This window comes from Musca autumnalis, unplaced genomic scaffold (assembly GCF_047663935.1).
Source record: "Musca autumnalis isolate F117 unplaced genomic scaffold, ASM4766393v1 scaffold_2, whole genome shotgun sequence".
In the NCBI taxonomy this organism is placed as follows: Eukaryota; Metazoa; Arthropoda; class Insecta; order Diptera; family Muscidae; genus Musca; species Musca autumnalis.
In genome coordinates this window covers 48,334,721-48,356,611 of record NW_027411755.1, presented here as the reverse complement: position 1 = coordinate 48,356,611, position 21,891 = coordinate 48,334,721, and the positions used below count along the sequence as shown (strand labels likewise).

At 37.8% G+C, this 21,891-nt stretch overlaps 1 protein-coding gene across 1 annotated transcript in view; it reads left to right on the top strand.

Moving 5' to 3' along the window:
• side-II (sidestep II transmembrane protein) overlaps positions 1–21,891 on the top strand; it is a 482,796-nt gene that overhangs the window by 355,545 nt on the left and 105,360 nt on the right. Inside the window, exon 12 of the mRNA XM_073967649.1 lies at positions 15,989–16,091. Within this exon, the coding sequence (XP_073823750.1) occupies positions 15,989–16,091 (103 nt within the window). The remainder of the gene's footprint in view (positions 1–15,988; positions 16,092–21,891) is intronic.

Here is a 21,891-nt window from a genome sequence, read left to right as displayed (position 1 = left end):
CTTAAATGTCAATAAACTTATATGACAAAACTTGTGGACATAGGTCCACGTTTTGTTATAGCCCCCATATAACGGTTCATTTAAGTTCATATTTTCGTATAGCCCAGATACCTCCGAACTAGCTGTTAATGACATTTGAAGTTCCCACGTTATGTACCGATTTTCGATATTTTGAAGATTCTAGCTAAATTTTTTAACCGAATTAGGAGTTATTTGACATTAAAGGCTCCCATCAAAAACTGTCAACATAGGCCCATGTTTTATTATAACCCCTATATAACAGTACCTCCCAATTTCTAGCCTACCAAAAATTGTCAACATACATAGTTAGATATAGGCACCATAAAAAAGGGCCTCCCGAATGAAGCATAAATGTACATAAACATTATCTGACATTTTAACGTACCCACTTAAAGTTGGGGACAGGAATGAAAAGTAATTATTCCATTTTAGTTCAGAATATTTTATGGTGGAGGGTATGAAAAGTTCGGCCCGGCCGAACTTAATGCTTTTTTACTTGTTTTTATTATTTTTGTTCGGGAGGTCGTGTAATTGCAGAGCTCGACTTCTTATACCAGAATTCCACATACGACTGCCGTTCAGATATATAATAAATAGATTATCCAACACTTACAACTTGGCCAGCGGGTAGTCCTCTAGATGTCCTCAAACAATGTAGGGAGCTTGGCGGTATCAACGGCTTTCGATAAGACGAGATATGTGATGTATGTGATTATAGTGTACAGAATTTTTTAGTGATGCGCTGCTGACGAATCTCGTGTTGATTTCTGACGCTGGGGACAAGTAAACCTTCAAAAGTCTTTGCATCATTCACCTTTGTTGGTATCCTTGCCTACTTTCGGCAGCGGGACCAATTTGCCCATTTTCCAAACTTAAGGCATGGAGAGTGCGGCCAGCAGCAGATTCCGAACTTTGTTGAGTTGCAAACTGCTACCCCAAAATTCAATTGGTCCACAATTCAATTTCTCCACTGTGCAACTCTTCATATGATTCATCCCATGGTTTTGCTTATGCTCACCGACCAATATTTTAACATCCAATGTCAGCTCTTATACTCATGGGACTAGGTGGTCTGTGGCTTAGCCCGACGAACCTCATCACGCTCAATTGACAGTACCGCCGCCTCTGCCGGGATATTTGGCCTCAGTGCGGGTGTTCGTACAGCAGGTATATAACGAGCGGCCGCAACAGTCCTTTCTGCTATCCGAACATCAGAAAGGTTTGTAGGTGAACTCTCTGATACTAGGCCAATTAGCTTTCCCAAGAGACAACTGTTGGACTCTCCGCTAATTCTGCTATGAGCGTCCACATTGACAGTGAAAAACGCCAGCTATCAATCTGCTCAGTCGGCGCTAGAACCGAATGTCACCAGCGTCTTAAGAACTTCCAAAAGCGGGATAATGTTGAACCTATATTCTGGAGTACAGATCCCTTTTCCCTTCCGCAGGATTTGTACGTTAAACAACATACACTTGGCTGTTACTCACCTAATTGCTACCCCCCATGGATTTAATGTACGGATCATTTGAACCAGGCTCAAGCAAGATATGTAGGTCCTCCCGATCATTAAAATTCTCATTTTGGTGAGCCTAATAGCCGTAAAGAAATGCACGTTCCTTCCATACATAAGTTATGGTTCACACTGAATCCTTAAAAAACCTTTTATGTCCTCCTATTTTTTTTTTAAATTCCCATTAAAATTCCTTAAAGAAACCACGTTTGGCTCTACCTAGTAATATCCTTAAAGAAACCACGTTTGGGTCCATCTAGAAAATTCCTTAAAGAAACCACGTTTGGGTCCATCTAGAAAATTCCTTAAAGAAACCACGTTTGGGTCCATCTAGAAAATTCCTTAAAGAAACCACGTTTGGGTCCATCTAGAAAATTCCTTAAAGAAACCACGTTTGGGTCCATCTAGAAAATTCCTTAAAGAAACCACGTTTGGGTCCATCTAGAAAATTCCTTAAAGAAACCACGTTTGGGTCCACCTAGAAAATTCTTTAAAGAAACCACGTTTGGGTCCACCTAGAAAATTCCTTAAAGAAACCACGTTTGGGTCCACCTAGAAAATTCCTTAAAGAAACCACGTTTGGGTCCACCTAGAAAATTCCTTAAAGAAACCACGTTTGGGTCCACCTAGAAAATTCCTTAAAGAAACCACGTTTGGGTCCACCTAGAAAATTTCTTAAAGAAACCACGTTTGGGTCCACCTAGAAAATTCCTTAAAGAAACCACGTTTGGGTCCACCTAGAAAATTCCTTAAAGAAACCACGTTTGGGTCCACCTAGAAAATTCCTTAAAGAAACCACGCTTGGGTCCACCTAGAAAATTCCTTAAAGAAACCACGTTTGGGTCCACCTAGAAAATTCCTTAAAGAAACCACGTTTGGGTCCACCCAGAAAATTTCTTAAAGAAACCACGTTTGGGTCCACCTAGAAAATTCCTTAAAGAAACCACGTTTGGGTCCACCTAGAAAATTCCTTAAAGAAACAACGTTTGGGTCCACCTAGAAAATTCCTTAAAGAAACCACGTTTGGGTCCACCTAGAAAATTCCTTAAAGAGACCACTACACCAAGAAAACGCCTTAACCAAACCACGTTTGGGTCCACATAGAAAATTTCATAAAGAAACCACGTTTGGGTCCACCTAGAAAATTTCTTAAAGAAACCACGTTTGGGTCCACCTAGAATATTCATTAAAGAAACAACATTTGGGTCCACATAGAAATTCCACGTGTGGATCATATTTTTTTAAATTTAATATTCATTAAAGAAACAACATTTGGGTCCTCATAGAAATTCCACGTGTGGATCATATTTTTTTTTAATCTCCATTCACCTAAGAAATTCTTTTAAAAACTTCACGTTTGGGTTCACCTAAGAAAATAAAAAATCCACGTTTGGGTTCACCTAAGAAATTCTTTAAGAAAATAAACGTTAGTGTTCACCACGGGTGACGTAGGGGATGGAAGATACCAAGGAACGGTCCTGACCGGTTTTAACATGGCAAAGCCCAGGATTTATCTTGGTCCCTCTTTCATCCCAAGTGGACACTGACCTCCCCGTGGTGTCACCTGGGGAACTGCCTTTAACATCCGTTAAAGGTAGTGAGCTAACATGTGCCGCGCGTTCACCCATAAGAACGTTAAAAACTTGGGTTTGGGCGTCGGGTTAGTAACCCTCCCCTAGAAAAAACAGCCTACTATGAAAAAACGAAAGAAAAGAAAAACAAACCCCTCTAAAGTTGACGAACCCCGCAAACGTTTTAAGGACCATGATCTGCGAATCTGCACCTGGAATGTTCGCACTCTTTATAGAGAAGGTGCAGTCTTCGCATTGGCAGACGTACTTGAAAAGTACAAGACCGATATTACTGCCATACAGGAAATACGATGGATTGGGAAAGGCGTCACAACAACACCTAAAGGTGACGCACTGTATTATAGCTGCCATGACGTAAAGCATGAGTTTGGTTGTGGATTCGTAGTTAGTCGGAGACTAAAACATCTGGTATCCAGCTTCACCCCAGTGAATGAAAGACTTGCTGCAATTCGAATAAAAGCTAAATTCTTCAACATCAGCTTTATTTGCGCTCATGCTCCCACTGAAGAAAAGGACGAACAGACCAAAGATATATTTTACGAGTGCTTAGAAGAAACATATGACCGTTGCCCTGCCCATGACATTAAAATCATTCTAGGCGATTTTAATGCCAAAATTGGAAAGGAGAATATCTTTGGCCCAACAGTCGGGAAATTCAGTCTCCACAGTGAAACATCTGACAATGGTATGAGACTGATAGACTTTGCAGCTGCAAAAAACATGGTAGTTAGCAGTACCAGATTTAATCATCTCGATATTCATAAGGGCACCTGGCTGTCTCCAGATCAGAAAACAAGAAACCAAATTGATCATGTTGTGATAGATGGAAGACATTCATCGAGCGTGTTGGATGTACGATCGTTCCGAGGCGCAAACATTGATTCGGACCACTACCTTGTTGCAGCAAAGGTACGCACCCGCTTAAACGTAGCAAACAAAGTACGAGCAGACACAACACGAAAGTTAGACATCGGTAAGCTGCAATCACAACAGATAGCCACAGCATATTCCACTCAACTAGCCCAATTGCTTAATCAAAGCCCTCCTCATCCCGATAACATATCAGCGCAATGGCAAAGCATTGCCCACTCCATGCAAACAGCCGCAAAATCCATACTTGGATACCAGAGACCTCCACCAAGGAATCCATGGTATGATGAGGAGTGTCGTGCTGCCACCGAAGAGAAAAATGCGGCATATAAGGCTACTTTACAATCCGTAGCAACGCGTAGCGCACGAGAGAGATACAGGGAGAAAAGGAGAGAGGAGAAACGTCTTTTCCGCAGGAAAAAGAGAGAGATGGAAAAGCGGGAGTGTGAAAAAATCGAGATGTACAGGAGCCAGAATGAAGTCCGAAAATTCTACCAAAGAGTCAAGCATCAAACTGATGGCTTTGGTACAGGCACATCCTCCTGTAGAGACCAGCAAGGTAATTTGGTAACTGATACAGATAGTATACTCAGGATATGGAAAGAACATTTTTCAAATCTGTTGGTATCCAATAGCAGCGAAGAAGACGAAGATACCACAGTCCCAATCCCAGAAGATGGTATTGAATGTATACTGCCCAGCCAAGATGAGGTAAAGACAGCAATAAATCGGCTGAAGAATAATAAGGCAGCAGGGGCCGATGGCTTACCAGCCGAGCTGTTCAAAACCGGAGGCGACACGCTGATAAGGTGTATTCATCAGCTAGTTAGCACCATCTGGCAGGAAGAACGAGTACCCGACGATTGGAACCTGAGTATCCTGTGCCCCGTCCACAAGAAGGGAGATAAGACTGTATGCTCTAACTATAGGGGCATAAGTCTACTCCCTATTGCCTACAAGATCGTGTCAGGGATATTGTGCGAACGACTAAAGCCAATGGTCAACGAGATTATTGGACCATACCAATGCGGCTTTAGACCTGGCAAGTCCACCATTGACCAGATATTTACCCTGCGGCAAATCCTGGAGAAGACCCAAGAGATGCAGATCGACACCTACCACCTTTTTGTCGATTATAAAGCAGCCTTCGACAGTCCGCTGCGCTCAAAGGTATTCCAAGCCATGTCTGAATTTGGTATTCCCGCAAAGCTCATCCGGCTTTGTAAAATGACTTTAACTGACACGAGGTCCTCAGTTAAAATAGGAAAGAACCTCTCCGAAGAGTTTGGTACCAAAAGAGGTTTCAGACAAGGAGACAGCCTTTCGTGTGACCTCTTCAACATCCTGCTAGAAAAGGTTTTACGAGAGGCAAACGTCAAAAGAAGTGGCACAATCTACACCAATAGTCACATGTTACTTGCTTATGCTGATGATATAGACATCATGGGTCGATCAGTAAAAGAAGTAACTGATACCTTTATAAAGGTCGAAGGAGAATCTGCTAAAGTGGGTCTGGCGGTAAACGGTGAGAAGACCAAGTTGATGGTGTCGACGCGCAATGCGTCCATTGAGCTCGGACCGACTGTGGAAGTTGGTTCCTATAATATTGAGGTAGTAAAAGACTTCGTCTACCTCGGCACCTCCGTCAACACAACAAACGACATCAGTTGTGAAATAAAAAGAAGAATTGTATTGGCCAACAGATGCTACTTTGGATTAAGTAAGCAGTTTAAAAACAAAGCCACATCTCGTCAAACAAAAATAACGCTCTACAAAACACTGATACTACCCGTGCTGATGTATGGCTCCGAAGCCTGGGTACTTGCGCAAGCAGACATGGCAGTGCTTGGTGTGTTTGAGAGAAAAATTCTTCGAAAGATCTACGGACCAATCTGCGTTGACGGTGAATATCGACGTCGCATGAACCACGAGCTGTATCTGCTATACAACGACATGAATATTGTTAAACGTATCGAGATGCAGCGATTGCGTTGGCTAGGCCATATCATAAGAATGAGCGATGATGAACCCGCTAAAAAGGCGTATGAATACATGCCACATGGCGGTGCACGCAGAATTGGCAGGCCAAGGAATAGATGGCGCAAACAAGTGGATGTTGAGATGAAAAGGCGCGGTATTCCAGAGAGCAAAGCAACAAATAGAGAGGAATGGAGATCTCTTCTTAGTTCGGCCTATAGAACAAATGTTCTGTAATGGGCCAGCTAAGTAAGTAAGTAAGTTCACCACGGGTGTTCACAACGGGTGCCTCCGTGGTGCAATGGTATGCACGCCCGCCTTGCACGCAGAAGGTCGGTGGTTCGATTCCCCGGCCAGGCAACACCAAACATTTTTCAACGGTGGCAAAATACCCCTCAGTAATGTTGGCGACATTTCCTGAGTATTTCAGCCTTGAAAAACTACTCTATAAGTGGTGTCTTAGGACACGCCGTTCGGACTCGGCGATAAACAGTAGGTCCCATATCATTGAGCTAAATATGAATCTGGGTGCACTCATTGATATAAGAGAAGTCTCCCTTGTCCCGTATGGGATGTTGTGGAACAATGTTTGTTGTTGTTGTTCACCTAAGAAATTTTTAAAAAAATCCACGTTCGGGTTCACCTAAAAAATCTTAAAAAAAATCCACGTTTTGGTGCACTTAAAAATTCTTTAGAAATTCACATTTGGGTGTAAGAAATTCTTTAAAAAATCCATGTTTGGGTTCACCAAAATAATTCTTAAAAAAATCCACGTTTGGATTCACCTAAGAAATTCTTTTAAAATCCACGTTTGGGTCCACCTACAAAACTCTTTAGGAATCCGTGATTGGGTCCACTTAAAAAATTCTTTAAAAATCATTCTTTAAAAATCAACGTTAAGATCCACAAAGAATCTTTGAAAATCCATGTTTAGCTCCACCTTAAAAAATTGTTTAAAATCCAATCCTACCGGAAATGAAATAAAATTTTGTGCTCAATCAGTATATCTTCTCTCCTGCTTTGCATACCGTACGAAATTCCTCAGCTATCCTCGTTAAAACCAAAACTCCCCCTCGTTGCCTCTTTACATTAACTGATTTACTGATACACAGCCAAGTCGGAATTAAGTTTTAACTAAGAAAATTTAATTTTTCCTCAAGAACGCATAATTCTCTGTTAGTTTCCCTTGATATTTACTCTTCTTGTCTATCTTAATACATACATAGTATATATTCCTGTACACTTTCATAAATCCCAACATTAATCAGCAGTTACTTCAAAAGCAATTTCTTATATTTCTAAAAGTTTTCTATTTTTACCATGGTAGAGCAAGTCAGTCATTTTTTGCAGGAAGAAACGTTGATTATTTTGTTGCTACGTTGCACACTGATACAAATCCTGGTTGCGATTTTGGTTTTGTTGTAATGCACTTTTGTTATGGCAACTTAAGGGAGGAGAGAGTAAACAATCGAGTGCATTTTGAGAACAAAGAGAATGCATATTTACATATAATAATAGTTTGTAGTGTATATATTGTGGAAAGATTAAATAAAGTTCAGGTCCATCAAGAATATTCTCTAATAAATGTAGGTCTATAACGGCATTATTCCTTCAACAAGTAAAAAATTGTTGACACTGCTCCAAATTTAGTACTGATGATTTTATAGTACTGAAAATCGTCCCAAAGGTATTCAAAAATTTAATTTTTGTTAAAGTTTAAAATAATTTAAAGTTTAATTTTTGGAATCTATTTAGTGCCTCAAAGAAATCGTTGATTAATTTTTATATTTTGGTTTAATTTTTTCTTCCAAAAATCGTTGGTCTACCCTTTCATTAAAACTCATTTCTTCTCCTAACATTTGTGCCACTTGTAGTGCAAAACCACACAATAATTAAAACCCTAAGGTCTTAGAGAAAACCACAAGACAATTCATTTAGTATTTATTTAATTGCAGTTTTGTGTGTCCTCTCTTTGACAAAAAAAAATCCTCTGTAGTTTTATTTTGTGCGAAGACTTTTTCAAAAACCTTTTCCCAGCAATATATCATTTTGTATAAAAATTACTTACTTACGAAAGACAATAATTTATTACTTTTATTTAAATGTCACACAGGAAAAACACAAGGCTCGTCATCCCTTTTTTCTGCTGCCCCCTCACAAACCTAACCACAAAGTTGTTACCCTTGTAAAAACTGAAACTTTCAACAGCAACAACCTTATCACTCCCTCCTTCATCAAGCACCACAGGAGTCGAGCATAAAATGTGTGACCATGGAATATGACGACTTATCATCATTTGGCTTTGACATATTGTTTAACAACTTTAAATAAAAAGGAAACAAAATAACTGAGCAGAGAATAAAAAACAGTTGACTGGATTTTAGTTTCTTTCATAAGAAGTTCGTTTATTGTTATTAGAGTGATTGTTGTTGATGCCGTTGTTGTTATATGTATTTTGCATAAACTTTAAATGCTGTACTTTGTTTATGCCGCAAGATGGAATAGTTTTGAGGCATTACCATAAACGAAAGAATGTTAGAAACGTCTTCAATTAAATATAATTTATTAAATCTTAACGATAAGTGTAAAGTCTAAGGTAGAATTTATGAACATAAAATGAACTAAAGAAAATTATAGAATCAAATTCTTGCAGTACAAGGTGGTCAAAGTTGTATAATACTTCTAATGTAAATATCATGATAAAACTTTGGTCACATCATTATAATAAGGACACATTACTAATTCGCCTCTATGTGGAGATTTTTATACCCTCAGCCTTTAGGCAAACAGGGTGTATATACTTTGATACGACCAAAAATGTGCCTCATCGAAATAATGGTTTTAGAACCCTTCCACATATAGATCGGGTTCGAATATGGGCTACGTCGTTCCACTACTTCGGGTACCTACCACACAAAATTCGGAATAAGTTAAGTTTAGGAGCTCCTATCGGATCCTTTTAAAATTTTTCAGCATGTTATCCTTGCTGTCCGCTTTACGAGGGTGTAATGTTTTTCGTGGGCAAGTTCATACTTCCTGAGATAATGGCCTAACAGCTCCAAGAAAACCGGACGACTTTAACCAAAAAAAGCGAATCCGCAAGATAACACTCGCAGGGAGTTTCTGATTGGTCCATGCTTTGCACATCGTTATAGTTTATCCAAGCATGTATCAGGTTGGAATATGGACTATATCGGTCCCGTCCTTGGAGCAATTCCCACACAAAATTTGGGAAAAGTGCAGTTTGAGGACTCGTCCCGCATCTATTTAAAAATTTTTGCAGAAGACTGTTTTCACGTCAATATTATTACAACGGTATAATTTTTTCCCGGAGTCGATATGTCTGTCCGTCTGTTGAAATCAAGATACACCTCTCAATTTTTAAGACAAAGCTTTGTAATTTGGTACAAAAGTTTCTATTACTCCTAGGATGTTTGGTATTGCAAATGGGCTATATCGGTCCACGTTTTGATATAGCCCACATAGAACGGTACCACCCAATTGTCGGTATTTCGAGGTTTTAGCTTCACTATCACACCGAAATGGCTGACTTAGTCTTCGTTGGGGATATAAAACTTTTTCCAAGAATTTTGTCGGTATGGCCTCAATATTCCTCCGAAATGGCTGAAATTTGGTATTTAGTCTTCATTTTGGGCATAAAACGTTGCATACGAAATTTGTCGGTATAGGTCCACGCCTTCATATAGCCCCCATAGAACGGCACATCCCAGTTTTCGATATTTTGAAGGTTGTGGCCACAACAATCCACCGAAGTGGCTGAAATTTGGTATTCAGTCTTCGTTGGGGTATAAAACTTTGCCCCAGAAACTTGTCGGTATAGGTTTACGCATTTGTATAGAAATTTGTCGGTACTGGTCCACACCTTAGTATAGCATCCATAGAACAGTGCCTCCCTATTTCCGGTATTTTAAAGGATGTGGCCTCAATATTACATCTAAATGGCTGAAATTTGATATTTGGTCTTATTTTGGGGTATCAAACGTTCCATATGCAATTTGTCGGTATAGGTTCACGCCTTAGTACAGCCCCTCGATATCACACCGAAATGGCTGATTGGTATTTGGTCTGCATTTGGGATATTAAACGTTCCATATGAAATTTGTCGGTATATGTAGGTTCACGCCTTCATATAGAGCCCATAGAACGTTACCTCCGATTTTCGGTATTTTAGCAGCAACCCACCGAAAGACTGAAATTTGTTATTTAGTCTCCCATTGGGTTATCAAATATTCCAGAAGAGAATTATAGGTACGCGGGTTCCTATATCCCTCATAGAAGCGTACCTCTTGATTTTCGGTATTTTGAAGGTTTTTCCGGAATATCGGAAATTTGGTATTTAGTCTTCTTTGAGTTTGAAAACTATCCGCCATAAATTTGTAGGTATAGATCGACGTTTTGATATAGCCCCAAAGGAACGGTACCTTCCGAATTTCGGTACTTTGAACGTTAGCCACATTGTTTTACCGATCTTGCTGAAAGATTCGTCGTCTGTTACGACCTTTTAAACTTCGTTTGAAGCACAGCGATCGTTTTTATTTTTATTGTTTTTTTGCACCAATCCACAAGAGCCTCTTTTTGAGCGATTATCCAATTTTGCTGGATCCGGCCAGGTAGGTGTTCATGCAATATAAAAATGTTAGTTGGTGGAAGAAATACCCAAGGAGGCCTCAATCTCACGGTATATAACACGGTGATATTGCATTATCCGTTCACACACGGCTTAATTATACCCTCAGCCTTTAGGCTAAAGAGGGTATTTACACTTTGATACGACCAAAAATGTGCCTCATCGAAATAATGGTTTTAGACCCCAAGTATGTTTGTACGATATCCGTTTCAGACAATTTTGAGTAGATCTAGCAATGTCCGTCCGTCTGTCTGTCTGTCTGTCGGTCTGTCTGGCTGGCTGGTGCGCACGATAACTCTCGAACGGATCAATCGATTCGGTTCAAATTTTGGGTATCGAAATATTTTGTCCAGATTCGATTTAAGTTCGAAGATGGGCCATATAGGTCCACTCCTTCAGGTACCTCCCCCACAAATGTTCAAAAATTGTCGCAAAACTTGTGCGCACGATAACTCTTGTAGGGAATAACCGATTTGGTCCATACTTTGCACATCGTGTAATTTCTACCAAACTTAGATTAGGTTCCAATATGGACTCAATCGGTCCACTCCTTCGGGTACCTCCCACACAAAATTTCGGAAAAGTTCAGTTTAGGACCTGGTCTCGAATCATTTTGATTTTTGTTTACGCCAGTTGTATTCGCTGTCCTCTATACGACGCTATAAGTTTCATTAGGGGCAAGTCCATACTTCCTGAGAAAATAGCCTGAAAGTTATAAAAAACCCTATGACACCGTGTGTAGTGGTTGGAGCGCAAGATAACTCTCGAACGGATCTGCCGATGCGGTCCAAAATTTGGCTTTCGTAATATTTTGTCTAAACTTAGTTCAAGTTCAAAGATGGATTATATCGGTCCACTCCTTCCGGTACCTCCCCCACAGAAGTTCGAAAATGTTCGGAAAATTTGTGCGTACGATAACTCTTGAAGGGGGTAACCGATTTGGTAAATACTTTGCACATTATGAAATTTCTACCAGACTTAGATGAGGTTCCAATATGAACTCAATCGGTAAACTCCTTCGAGGACCTCCCACACAAAATTTCGGAAAAGTTCAGTTTAGGACCTGCTCTCGAATCGCCTTGGTTTTTGTTGTACCATCTTGTATTCACTGTCCCCTATACGAATGTACAAGTTTCCTCAGGGGCAAGTCCATACTTCCTGAAAAAATAGCCTGAAAGTTGAAAAACAAACCCTATGACACCATGTTTATGGGTGGAAGCGCAAGATAATTCTCGAACGGAAATGCCGGTTCCGGCCAAAATTTGGCCTCGTAATATTGTTTCCAAACTTACTTTAAGTTCGTAGATAAGCCATATCGGTCCACTCCTTCAGGTACCTACCCCACAAAAGTTCAAAAATATTCGGAAAAATTGTGGGCACGATAACTCTTGATGGGAGTGACCGATTTGGTCCATACTTTACACATTCTCATAATATCTACCAGATATAGATCAGGTTCGAATATGGACTATATTTGTCCACTCCATCCCGTACCTCCCACACAAAATGTTGGATAAGTTCACTTTAAGACCTGCTATTGAATCATTGTTGAAACAACTTACATTCGCTGCCTCAATTACGATGGTAAAAGTTGTTTCAGGGGCAAGTCCATACTTCTTGAGAAAACAGCCCGAAGGGTGTAAAAACCCCCTATGGCACCCCCATGGTCTATGTCGGTCCATTCCTTTAAGTACCTTTTCAGCAAAATTTTTGAACTTTAATCCTAATCAACATTTTTTTCGGTTCATACGTGACCAAAATTTTGAAACCCCCTAAATACATAATTTTTTTGTGAAAAAAAGTGTTTCAATTTGTACAGGCTGAGGGTATATCTCTGTCGGCAAAGCCGACTGATACTTTTTTACTTGTTTTTTTTGCACAACGGACGATTTTGAGCGACTCTCACGACCTTCGCTTTTTGACTAGTGTCTGCCACGATTGAATTCATTAAACCAGATTTTCATAGTGCTATAGGATGGTCGATAAAAAAAAACAGAAATTTAATTTGACCGATGCACTCTTGCCGTGATTATCCAGGTCGAAAGTTGTGAAAAATGATTGGACGAAAATGTTCACAAGTAAATTCCATTTTAATACCTACACCACTATATGGGAGGGTATTATAAGGTGGTTTTGTAACGCATAGAAATAATGGTCGTAGACCCTTACTTATATATACCAAAATGAATGTCTCGACGAGCTGAGTCGATCTGACTATGTGTGTGCGTCCGTCCTTCTGTCCACCTAAACCTTGTAATCACGCTACAGGTCGCTATTTTGATCAAATCACCACCAAATTTTGGGGGAAGAAGGCTATTGTTTTTGGTGATGGTCCGATAATATTTAATGGCCGGAATGGGCAAACAACTTATTTGGAGAAATAGTCAAGGTTTATTTCCAAAGCGAATATCTCAACTTCTATAAAGGGTATACCAAAACCAAAACCTGACAGTGAAAGTAGAAAATATCGCATTTCTAACGATGTAAAGTAGGTGAACAAACAACGAAGATATCACAATAATCGCAAATAGAACCCAACTTTTTATTTTTTCGATTTTAGTTATAATGACAAATAGCTCAGCTTTGGTTGGGGACCTTCCAAAGACAAAGCCTGCCTATGAAATTAGAAAATCCCATCATTACAATGATGCAAAGTATGTTGGCGTAGGTGGCCAAATAACAGAGATATCGTATAGTCGGTAATGCATCCCATTTTCCATTTTTTTTTTTGAAATTACGCTACAAGTAGCAATTTTGATCGGATCGTCACGAAAGTTTTGTGGTTCATGGGGGTCCCAAAGGGGAGGAGGACTACTGATTTTGGTGATGGCCGGATAATATTCAGGGTTCCGAATGGGCAAACAAATTATTTGGAGAAAAAGTCAACTTTTAATTCCAAGCGAATATCTCAGCGTCTATAAGGGTATACCAAAAGCAAAGCTTGACAATGAAAGTAGAAAATATCACCTCTCTAACGATGTAAAGTAGGTTGTCGAAAAGTGGTGAAACAAAGGAGATATCGCAATAGTCGCTAATAAAACCGTTATTCATTTTTGGAATTTTTATTATAATGACGAATATCACAGTTTTGGTGGGGACCTTCCAAAAGCTAAGCATGCCTATGAAAGTGGAAAATCCCGCCTTTCAGTAATGCAAAGTAGGTTGGGATAGGTGGCTAAACAACGGATAATATTCAAATTCGGAATGGGCAAACAACTTATGTGGACAAAAATGCAAAGTTTTATTCTTATGCTAATATCTCCGCTTTTAGTAGTCGTATTCCAAATGTAAACCCCCAATGGATGAGGAAAGTGTAACATTTATTATGATGCAAAATAGGTTGGCGCACGTCCCACTTTCCCAGTTTTGTATTTGAAGTGTGCTGACGAGTATCTCAGCGTTGGTTGGATGCGTTTCAACAATGAAGACATTCTGAGCTTTAAAATGTTCCCAATTGCGTTTCCAAAATTGGTGAAATGCTTGTGATGTTGAAAAAGACGCTGGGATATTCCAATTTCCAATTTATGGCATTTTATTTCCATGTCAGATATTTCTGCTTCTGTTGGACATATTCCAAAGAGATAGCTTGATAAATAAACTAATTTTAAATGTGGAATTTATGGTAAAATATCATATTTATTGCAAGAGGCGTCAAGCTTTCACAATTGTAATATTTTGAAGTTTTTACTTTAATGAAAAATACCTTTGATTCTATTTTGTGTATTAATGACATGTAAAATGCTAATCAAGAAGACCAGCAAAGCTACCAAGTTGATTTAGACAGTAGTCAAATATAAAATCAAATATTAATTATTTTGGTTCATTTCGCCTTAAGTCATTTGGTATAAAAGCCAGATAGGTGAAAACTTTAGTATCTCCCTTAAAGACATGTTTTCGAGTGAAAAGCTTATGCACTGGGGTGGTGGTGTAGGGTATCACATAGTCGGCCCCGTCCCGACTATAGCCTTTACTCACTTGTTTTCTGTATAAATTGACAAAAATTACATATTTTCCACATTATTTCGGAGCACGCCGCCATATTTCGGAGCTCCTGTTTTCGAGTGAAAAACTTATGCACAGGGGTGGTGGTGTAGTGTATCACATACTCGGCCCCGTCCCGACTGTAGCCTATGCTCACTTGTTTGCTTTATAAATTGACAAAAATTACATATTTTCCACAGTATTTGGGAGCACGCAAATTGTGGTTTTGGCCAGAAAAATCGATTCCTGAATCAATATGCTACGATCGCTTCGCTTGTGGTTAGTCAGCTCATCATGAATATCAGATGTGATTAATGGCTAGAAGACAAAGGGCAAAGGACATATATACGTACATTATAGCAAATTAGCAGATATGTGAAGTTGGATACCAGATTTTTGTAACCTCGGACTAACTACAAATGTGCAACCAAACTCATGTTTTATATCATGGCAGCTATAATACAGTGCGCCAGCTTTAGGTGCTGCTGTGACGCCTTTTTTAATCCATCGTATTTTCTGTAAGGCAGTAATATCGTCCTTGCCCTTTGCAAGTACATCTTAAAATTCACGTTCTCTTTAAACAGTGCGTGAACGCGCGGAACATGTTAGCTCACAAACATTAATGTGTTTTAAGGCAGTACCCAGGTGACACCAAGAGGAGGTCAGTGCCCACTCGAGATGAAAAGGGACCAAAATAAGTCCTGGGTTTTGCCATGCTAAAGCCGGTCTGGGTCGTTGCTTGCTATCTTTCATATTGAGGACCCAATTGAACGTTTATTTGAGCTAGAATTATGAATATTTAAACAAAAATATTTGTTATTTTGCCAGAATATTTCAGACAAATTTTAAGGAATATTTAAAGAGGTTTAGGTTTGATGTGTAAGAATCAGGTGAACAGATTTCACAATAATTTCTTTAATTAATTAAAAGAACTAAAGTTTTATTTAATTCAAAAATAGAGACAGAAGTCTAGGAACGTCATAGGCAAACATTTTTGTGAAGAGAAACACATACAAGACTAAAGGCTGCTTAAATGAAGATAATACAGACATACAACAATTATGTTAAATATTCCAAATGAACTACTTGTCGTCATATATTCCACAAGGCATTCCAACTTCACCTCAATTGCCAAAAGACACACACATACTTATGCTCAAACATGTGCAACTTTATTTGCTGTCATAATGAGGAAGGATGAAATGAAATTCCTTTGGTTATATATCTTCCATATACTTGAGCAATAAAATCTTCCAAGTATATGTTCTATGTTCTAGCTACATATATATAAATTTATATATGTATATTAATGGTATATACACATAAATACACACATTATGTACATAACTATTTACATATATTTCTCATTTAATGTCTTCTTCTTTGCAGATACACCAATTTGCAAACATTTAGATCGTGTCATCTTAATTGGAGCCTCAAAGGATGAAACTGTCGAAGTTGCGTGTGAAATTCAAGCGGATCCACCGCCAAGGTAAGCATTTTGTCACTTTGTTATAAGTTAACATACATACATCTGAGGGTACTGAGGCACACATGTAGGTGTAAGTCTGTTCGTTTGAGTGTGTGTATTAGGGCTATAACCAAAAAAATACCACCACATAGCCGTGTAGAGCATGGAAAACTATTATGAAATACAGCGTCAATTTTTCTCTATCGCGAAAAAAGTTTCCGCACCAAATGCATTGAAGTTCAGTAATGCATTTTTTAATTTTAGCTGTTATGACAACATATTTGCTTTTAATTAAAATTTTTATTTTTTTGTAATCTAATTTAAAATCATTATCAAAGCGTTCTGGACCAATTTGTTCTCAAATCGCGCCATTTCGGAGCATATTAGGAACTTTTGATACTATTGCAATTTTTGCTTTTTCTTTATAAACTCGTGAATTTTATGTTTATATTTTTTGTACCTACTGGACAAAAGAATATGGGGTCATTTGCAACGAAGTCGCGAAAGTTACAGGCTGTTTTTGTTGACTTTGCCTGTGAGAATCGTATATGTTTTTTACAAAAATACAACACCAGTACCACGTGGGGAATTTTGTCCTAATAATGAAAACGCGTTTCTCAGATCGATTCGGTGAAAAAAGTTTCCGCGCTGACTGTAATTACTAAAACCCTTTTGATATTTTTTCTACTTATAATTTTAAATTTGCTTTGTTTGAATAAATATTCATAGAAAAAAATACGATTCTCACAGGCAAAGTCATTAAAAACTCTCTGTAACTTTCGCGAATTTGTTGCAAATGATACCATATTCTCTTGTCCAATAGGTACAATAAATATAAACATAAAATTCGCGAGTTTATAAAGAAAAAACAAAAATTGCAATAGTGTCAAAAATTCCTAAAATGCTCCGACATGGCGCGATTTGAGAACAAATTGGTCCAGAACGCTTTGATAATGATTTTAAATTAGATTACAAAAAAATAAAAATTTTAATTAAAAGAAAATATGTTTGTCATAACAGCTAAAATTAAAAAATGCATTACTGAACTTCAATGCATTTGGTGCGGAAACTTTTTTTGCGATAGAGAAAAATTGACGCCGTATTTCATAATAGTTTTCCATGCTCTACACGGCTATGTGGTGGTATTTTTGATATTTGCAAAAAAGTTCAAAAAGTTATAACCCTAGTGTGTATGTTTAAGATAAGTGTGCACATAAATATATTTAAGTGATGAAGAGAGACATTGACATTTGGGAATATCACGAAACAGTGTACGAAATATTCAAGCCACAATATGTATTTCCTCTAATATTACAATGGCTCTGAATCCTTTTTTGTCACTTGTCCTATTCATTAGGGAACCAGCCTACCCGATGGAAATATTCCAACCGCGCAAATATCTGGACATTCGTAAGAGACGTCAAAATTTTTTTCCATTTCCCACCTTAGAATCATTGGTAAGAATTGTGGTATTTGTCTGTAAGAATCATGGTGCCATCGGTAATAAGGACATATGTCCCGCTTTGGAATAATTTTTTGTTTTCTTAGGTTTGGAATAGGAAAACAGTGGAGTTCTATAAAAGTACTAATTAGGTTCGTTTTGAATGACATTTTGACCTTATTAGAGAAGAGCTTCCATACTTCTTCCAAATATAGAAACACAACCTATTAAATTTACCTACACTGTTAATCATCAAATTTTCACACAAATTCACAAAAATATAAACTCTTCTCCATTGCCGTTTGTGTTGCAGAGGAAGGAAACCTCTCCCCATCTCCCCTACCAAACAATTGTTAGTGTTGAAGAAAATTCAAAACTAAATTGTTGCGGTTTGACATTCAAATGAACGTCGTTAACCAGTTCAACAGAGATTCCATGAAGATGGTAATGCTTGGATTGGATAACTGATTGGCGTTTCACTTTGTATGGATCTACATACACACATACATACATACTCGTACATATATATGTATGTGTATATGTACTATGTCAATGTTTTTCAAAGTCTACATCTAAAAGTGTTAAGCGTTAAAGCATATGCATGAACAAACTAAGTGACTATATAAGTTTATGCTAATACAATGTGAAATGTGTGTGAACGAAAAAGTGACAGAAGGAAATTTTCAACAATCTTTTGCTAAAATATTCCAAAAAGACAAAATATGTAACAGCACACACATAAACTCACACATGTATGCGTTTTTGTGTATAACACCTACGCATACATATTTCAGCAAAACTCATCACTTGTTAAATTTCCGACACACACACACACAAATCGGAGGGTGTCGTTTGAATAAAAACGCTTAGGAAACATTTGATTAATGTTCTTTAAAGATTTCAACACAAATTTGCGTTAACGTATTTGTTCAGTGACATTAGTCCTTGAGTGGAATAAAAAAGAGCGTTAAGAAAGTCGGAGTTTGAAACATTGTGAATGGCGGTATGATACCACATTTCTTTCAATATTTTAACCGCCAACATTTGTGTTCCGTTACTCTTTCAACCCAAATCAAATGAGAAAGATGTCAGCAAGATTTTATATGTTGAGGAAGGTTGTTACTTTTCACAATATAAGCAGTTTTTTCGAGGAAATTTTTGTCAGCTTCAATAAGGTTTTTTTTTGTTTATTATGAGAAGACAAAATGAAGACCTAATTATATGCTATTAGAGGAACTATGAATCTTTTATAAGAAGGCTTTCCACAAAACGCTCTTATTATTTTCTATATAAAGACCTGATATTCATGAGAATGAGGAATCCTACTATAAGCAGATATTTTGGTCTATGTGTCTTCTAGAAGGAGAACTGTTGGTCTCCAATTAAAGAAACGTATTGGCCTTCTATGAGAAGGCCAACTGGTATTCTATGAGAATTGGTCTTCTATGATAAGAGCTAATATTACTGTACGAGAACACATAATGGTTTTTTTATGAGAAGACCTAATGATCTTCTACGATGTGACCTATTGGTCCTTTACGAGATCACCTATTGGTCTTCTATGGGATGACCTAATGGTTTTCTATGGAAAGACCTATTGGTCTTCTATTGGAAGGACTTATCGTCTTCTAAGAGAAGGCCTAATGGTCTTCTACTGGAAAACGTAGTATTTTTCTATCGGAAGACCTAATATCTCTTGTGAGAAAACTTAATGATCTTCTATGAGAAGACCAAATGCAGAGCTGAGCAAAATCGAGAGAGAGGCAAATTTAAGGGAGAATTCATATTTAATTTTTCTTGATGTTTCATTACTTATTTCAAGATTTTTTAAACATTAATGTTGTTTACAATCGTCCAAAATGCAAATTATTAAAAAAATATAAATAAAAAATTGCATAAACTTTTAATTTTTTATGGTTCACAAAAAACGAAGAGTACGCACATAAGCGTGCTTACCCCTGACCAAATGGTATTTTAAAGAAGACCAAAATGTCTTCAATGAGATGATCTAATGGTCTTCTCAGAGAATATCTAATGATCTTCTATGCGTAGACCTAATGGCGTTTTCTATGAGATGACATAATTTTATCTTAAATGAAAATGAACCCACGTCCTTGAAAAACACAGGAAAAAGTGTTGTCACGGCGTGTTAGCGTTCAGAGCCAAACTCATAACTTTCAAAGACAGCGCTAAGCGTTTGTCATGAAAGCACAACTAAATGGGAAAATCCTCATTGTTGCTGAAAAAACAAAACAAAAAAATGCATTTGAGAGAAGAAAAGTTCGAGGACAGCGAAGCCGCTCCACATCCAATATGTCTGAGGAGCTTTTACCGAAGGCAAAACATGCATGTCACATAGTGTTGGGTGTGTGAGTTCGAATCGTCGGCTTTCCTTTTTCACTTGCATTATAGATCATAAAGTTCGAATAATGGATTAAAAAATTAATAAAAAAAATTATCTTCGCCTAAAAAAGGCAAAATTTTTAAATAAATAAAATCAGCTGAGCCATGCTGTGGTTTGAACACACGTCCTTGAAAAACGCAGGAAAAAAGTGTTGTTACGGCGTGTTAGTGTTCAGAGCCAAACTCTTAACTTTCAAAGACAGCGCTAAGCGTTTGTCATGAAAGCACAACTAAATGGGAAAATCCTCATTGTTGTTGTAAAAAAAAACAAAAAATGCATTTGAAAGAAGAAAAGTTCGAGGACAGCGAAGCCGCTCCACATCCGATATGTCTGAGGAGCCTTTACCGAAGGCGAAACATGCATGTCACATAGTGGTGGGTGTGTGGGTTCGAATCGTCAGCTTTCCTTTTTCACTTGCATTATAGATCATAAAGTTCGATTAATAAATTAAAAAATTAATAAAAATAAAAATAGATAAAAAACTTTTTAAGTTAAACGGTTTTATGTTAAACATACATTGCAATGTTTAAGATAAAGGTACTAAAAACCAAAAAATAATAAAATAGATACAGTCGTGGGAATTATAAACATATGCATAGACTAGACTAAAATAAAACCGTGGGGCACGTCAATTGTCTACAATCGTTGATTAAAATGTTTGTTTTGTAATGTTACACTATAATTAGGCAGTTGTTCAACCGACAACGATGGGCGTGTGATAAGTAGGGCTAGAATGAGGAAACAAGCTAGCAAGCTCGATTATAAGCGAGTTTTAGGGTTTCATAGTGGTTAGCGAGTAGTACTTTGTCGATTAAAGACAAACTACGAGCAGTGAAACGCTTCCTCGCCAGGCAGCAGTGTGAATGTCCAACGATAAACTAGTTGAAACATCTCTTTTATTTACATGGAGTGTATAACTATTGGAATTTCCATGAGCAAGAAATAGTAAGTAATTTCCTCACCGTCTGCGGGCCAACTGCCTAACGACGAATTAAACGATTCTTCTATCGCACATTAAGTCGATAATTTGTAGACAATTGACGTGCCCCATGGTTTTATTTTAGTCTAGTCTATGCATATGTTTATAATTCCCACGACTGTATCTATTTTATTATTTTTTGGTTTTTAGTACCTTTATCTTAAACATTGCAATGTATGTTTAACATAAAACCGTTTAACTTAAAAAGTTTTTTATCTATTTTTATTTTCTAGTTTTTAGTGTTTATTTCGCATTCTGTTTAATTCGTTTAGTGCTTCATTATTGCAAGGTTTCTTGCCCGTTAGTTTATTGCAGTCCAACTCCTCTATACGTAGTCCCTGCAAAGATCTTACTCTACTAAGAGCCACGTAGGCTTGACCTTCTTCAAACAGTTTCGCACCTAAGTATACGACTGCGTGATCCACAGTGCTGCCCTGCATTTTATGTATAGTAGAAGCCCATGATAGTATTAAAGGCAACATTCTGCTTTCAGCCGTCCCGTAATTGTACTTAGCTGGAAACTGTATGGCTTTCGCGTGTATAAGATGTCCTGTATAGTGCACTGTATTCTTCTTGTCAAGCCCTTTTATTTGATACCCATATTGGTGGGATTGATTAAAAATTGTTATCAGCCATTTGGTAGCGGCGGCCATCTTAGATTTCAATTTTTCATAGTAAATTGTATTCTACTTGTTGAGACCTTTCATTTAATACCCATTTTGAGGGGATTGATAAAACCTAAGTTATCCGCCATTTTTAGAGGCCGTCATCTTAGATTTTAATTTTATATAGTACTTTGTATTCTACTGGTTGAGCACTTTCATTTGACACCCATACTGATGGGAGTGATAAAACCTACGTTATCCGCAATTTTGTAGCGGCCGCCGTCTTGGATTTAAATTTTTTATAGTATATTGTATTCTGCTTGTTGAGCCCTTTCATTTGATACCCATATTGATGGGATTGATAAAACCTACGTTATCCGCCATTTTGTAGC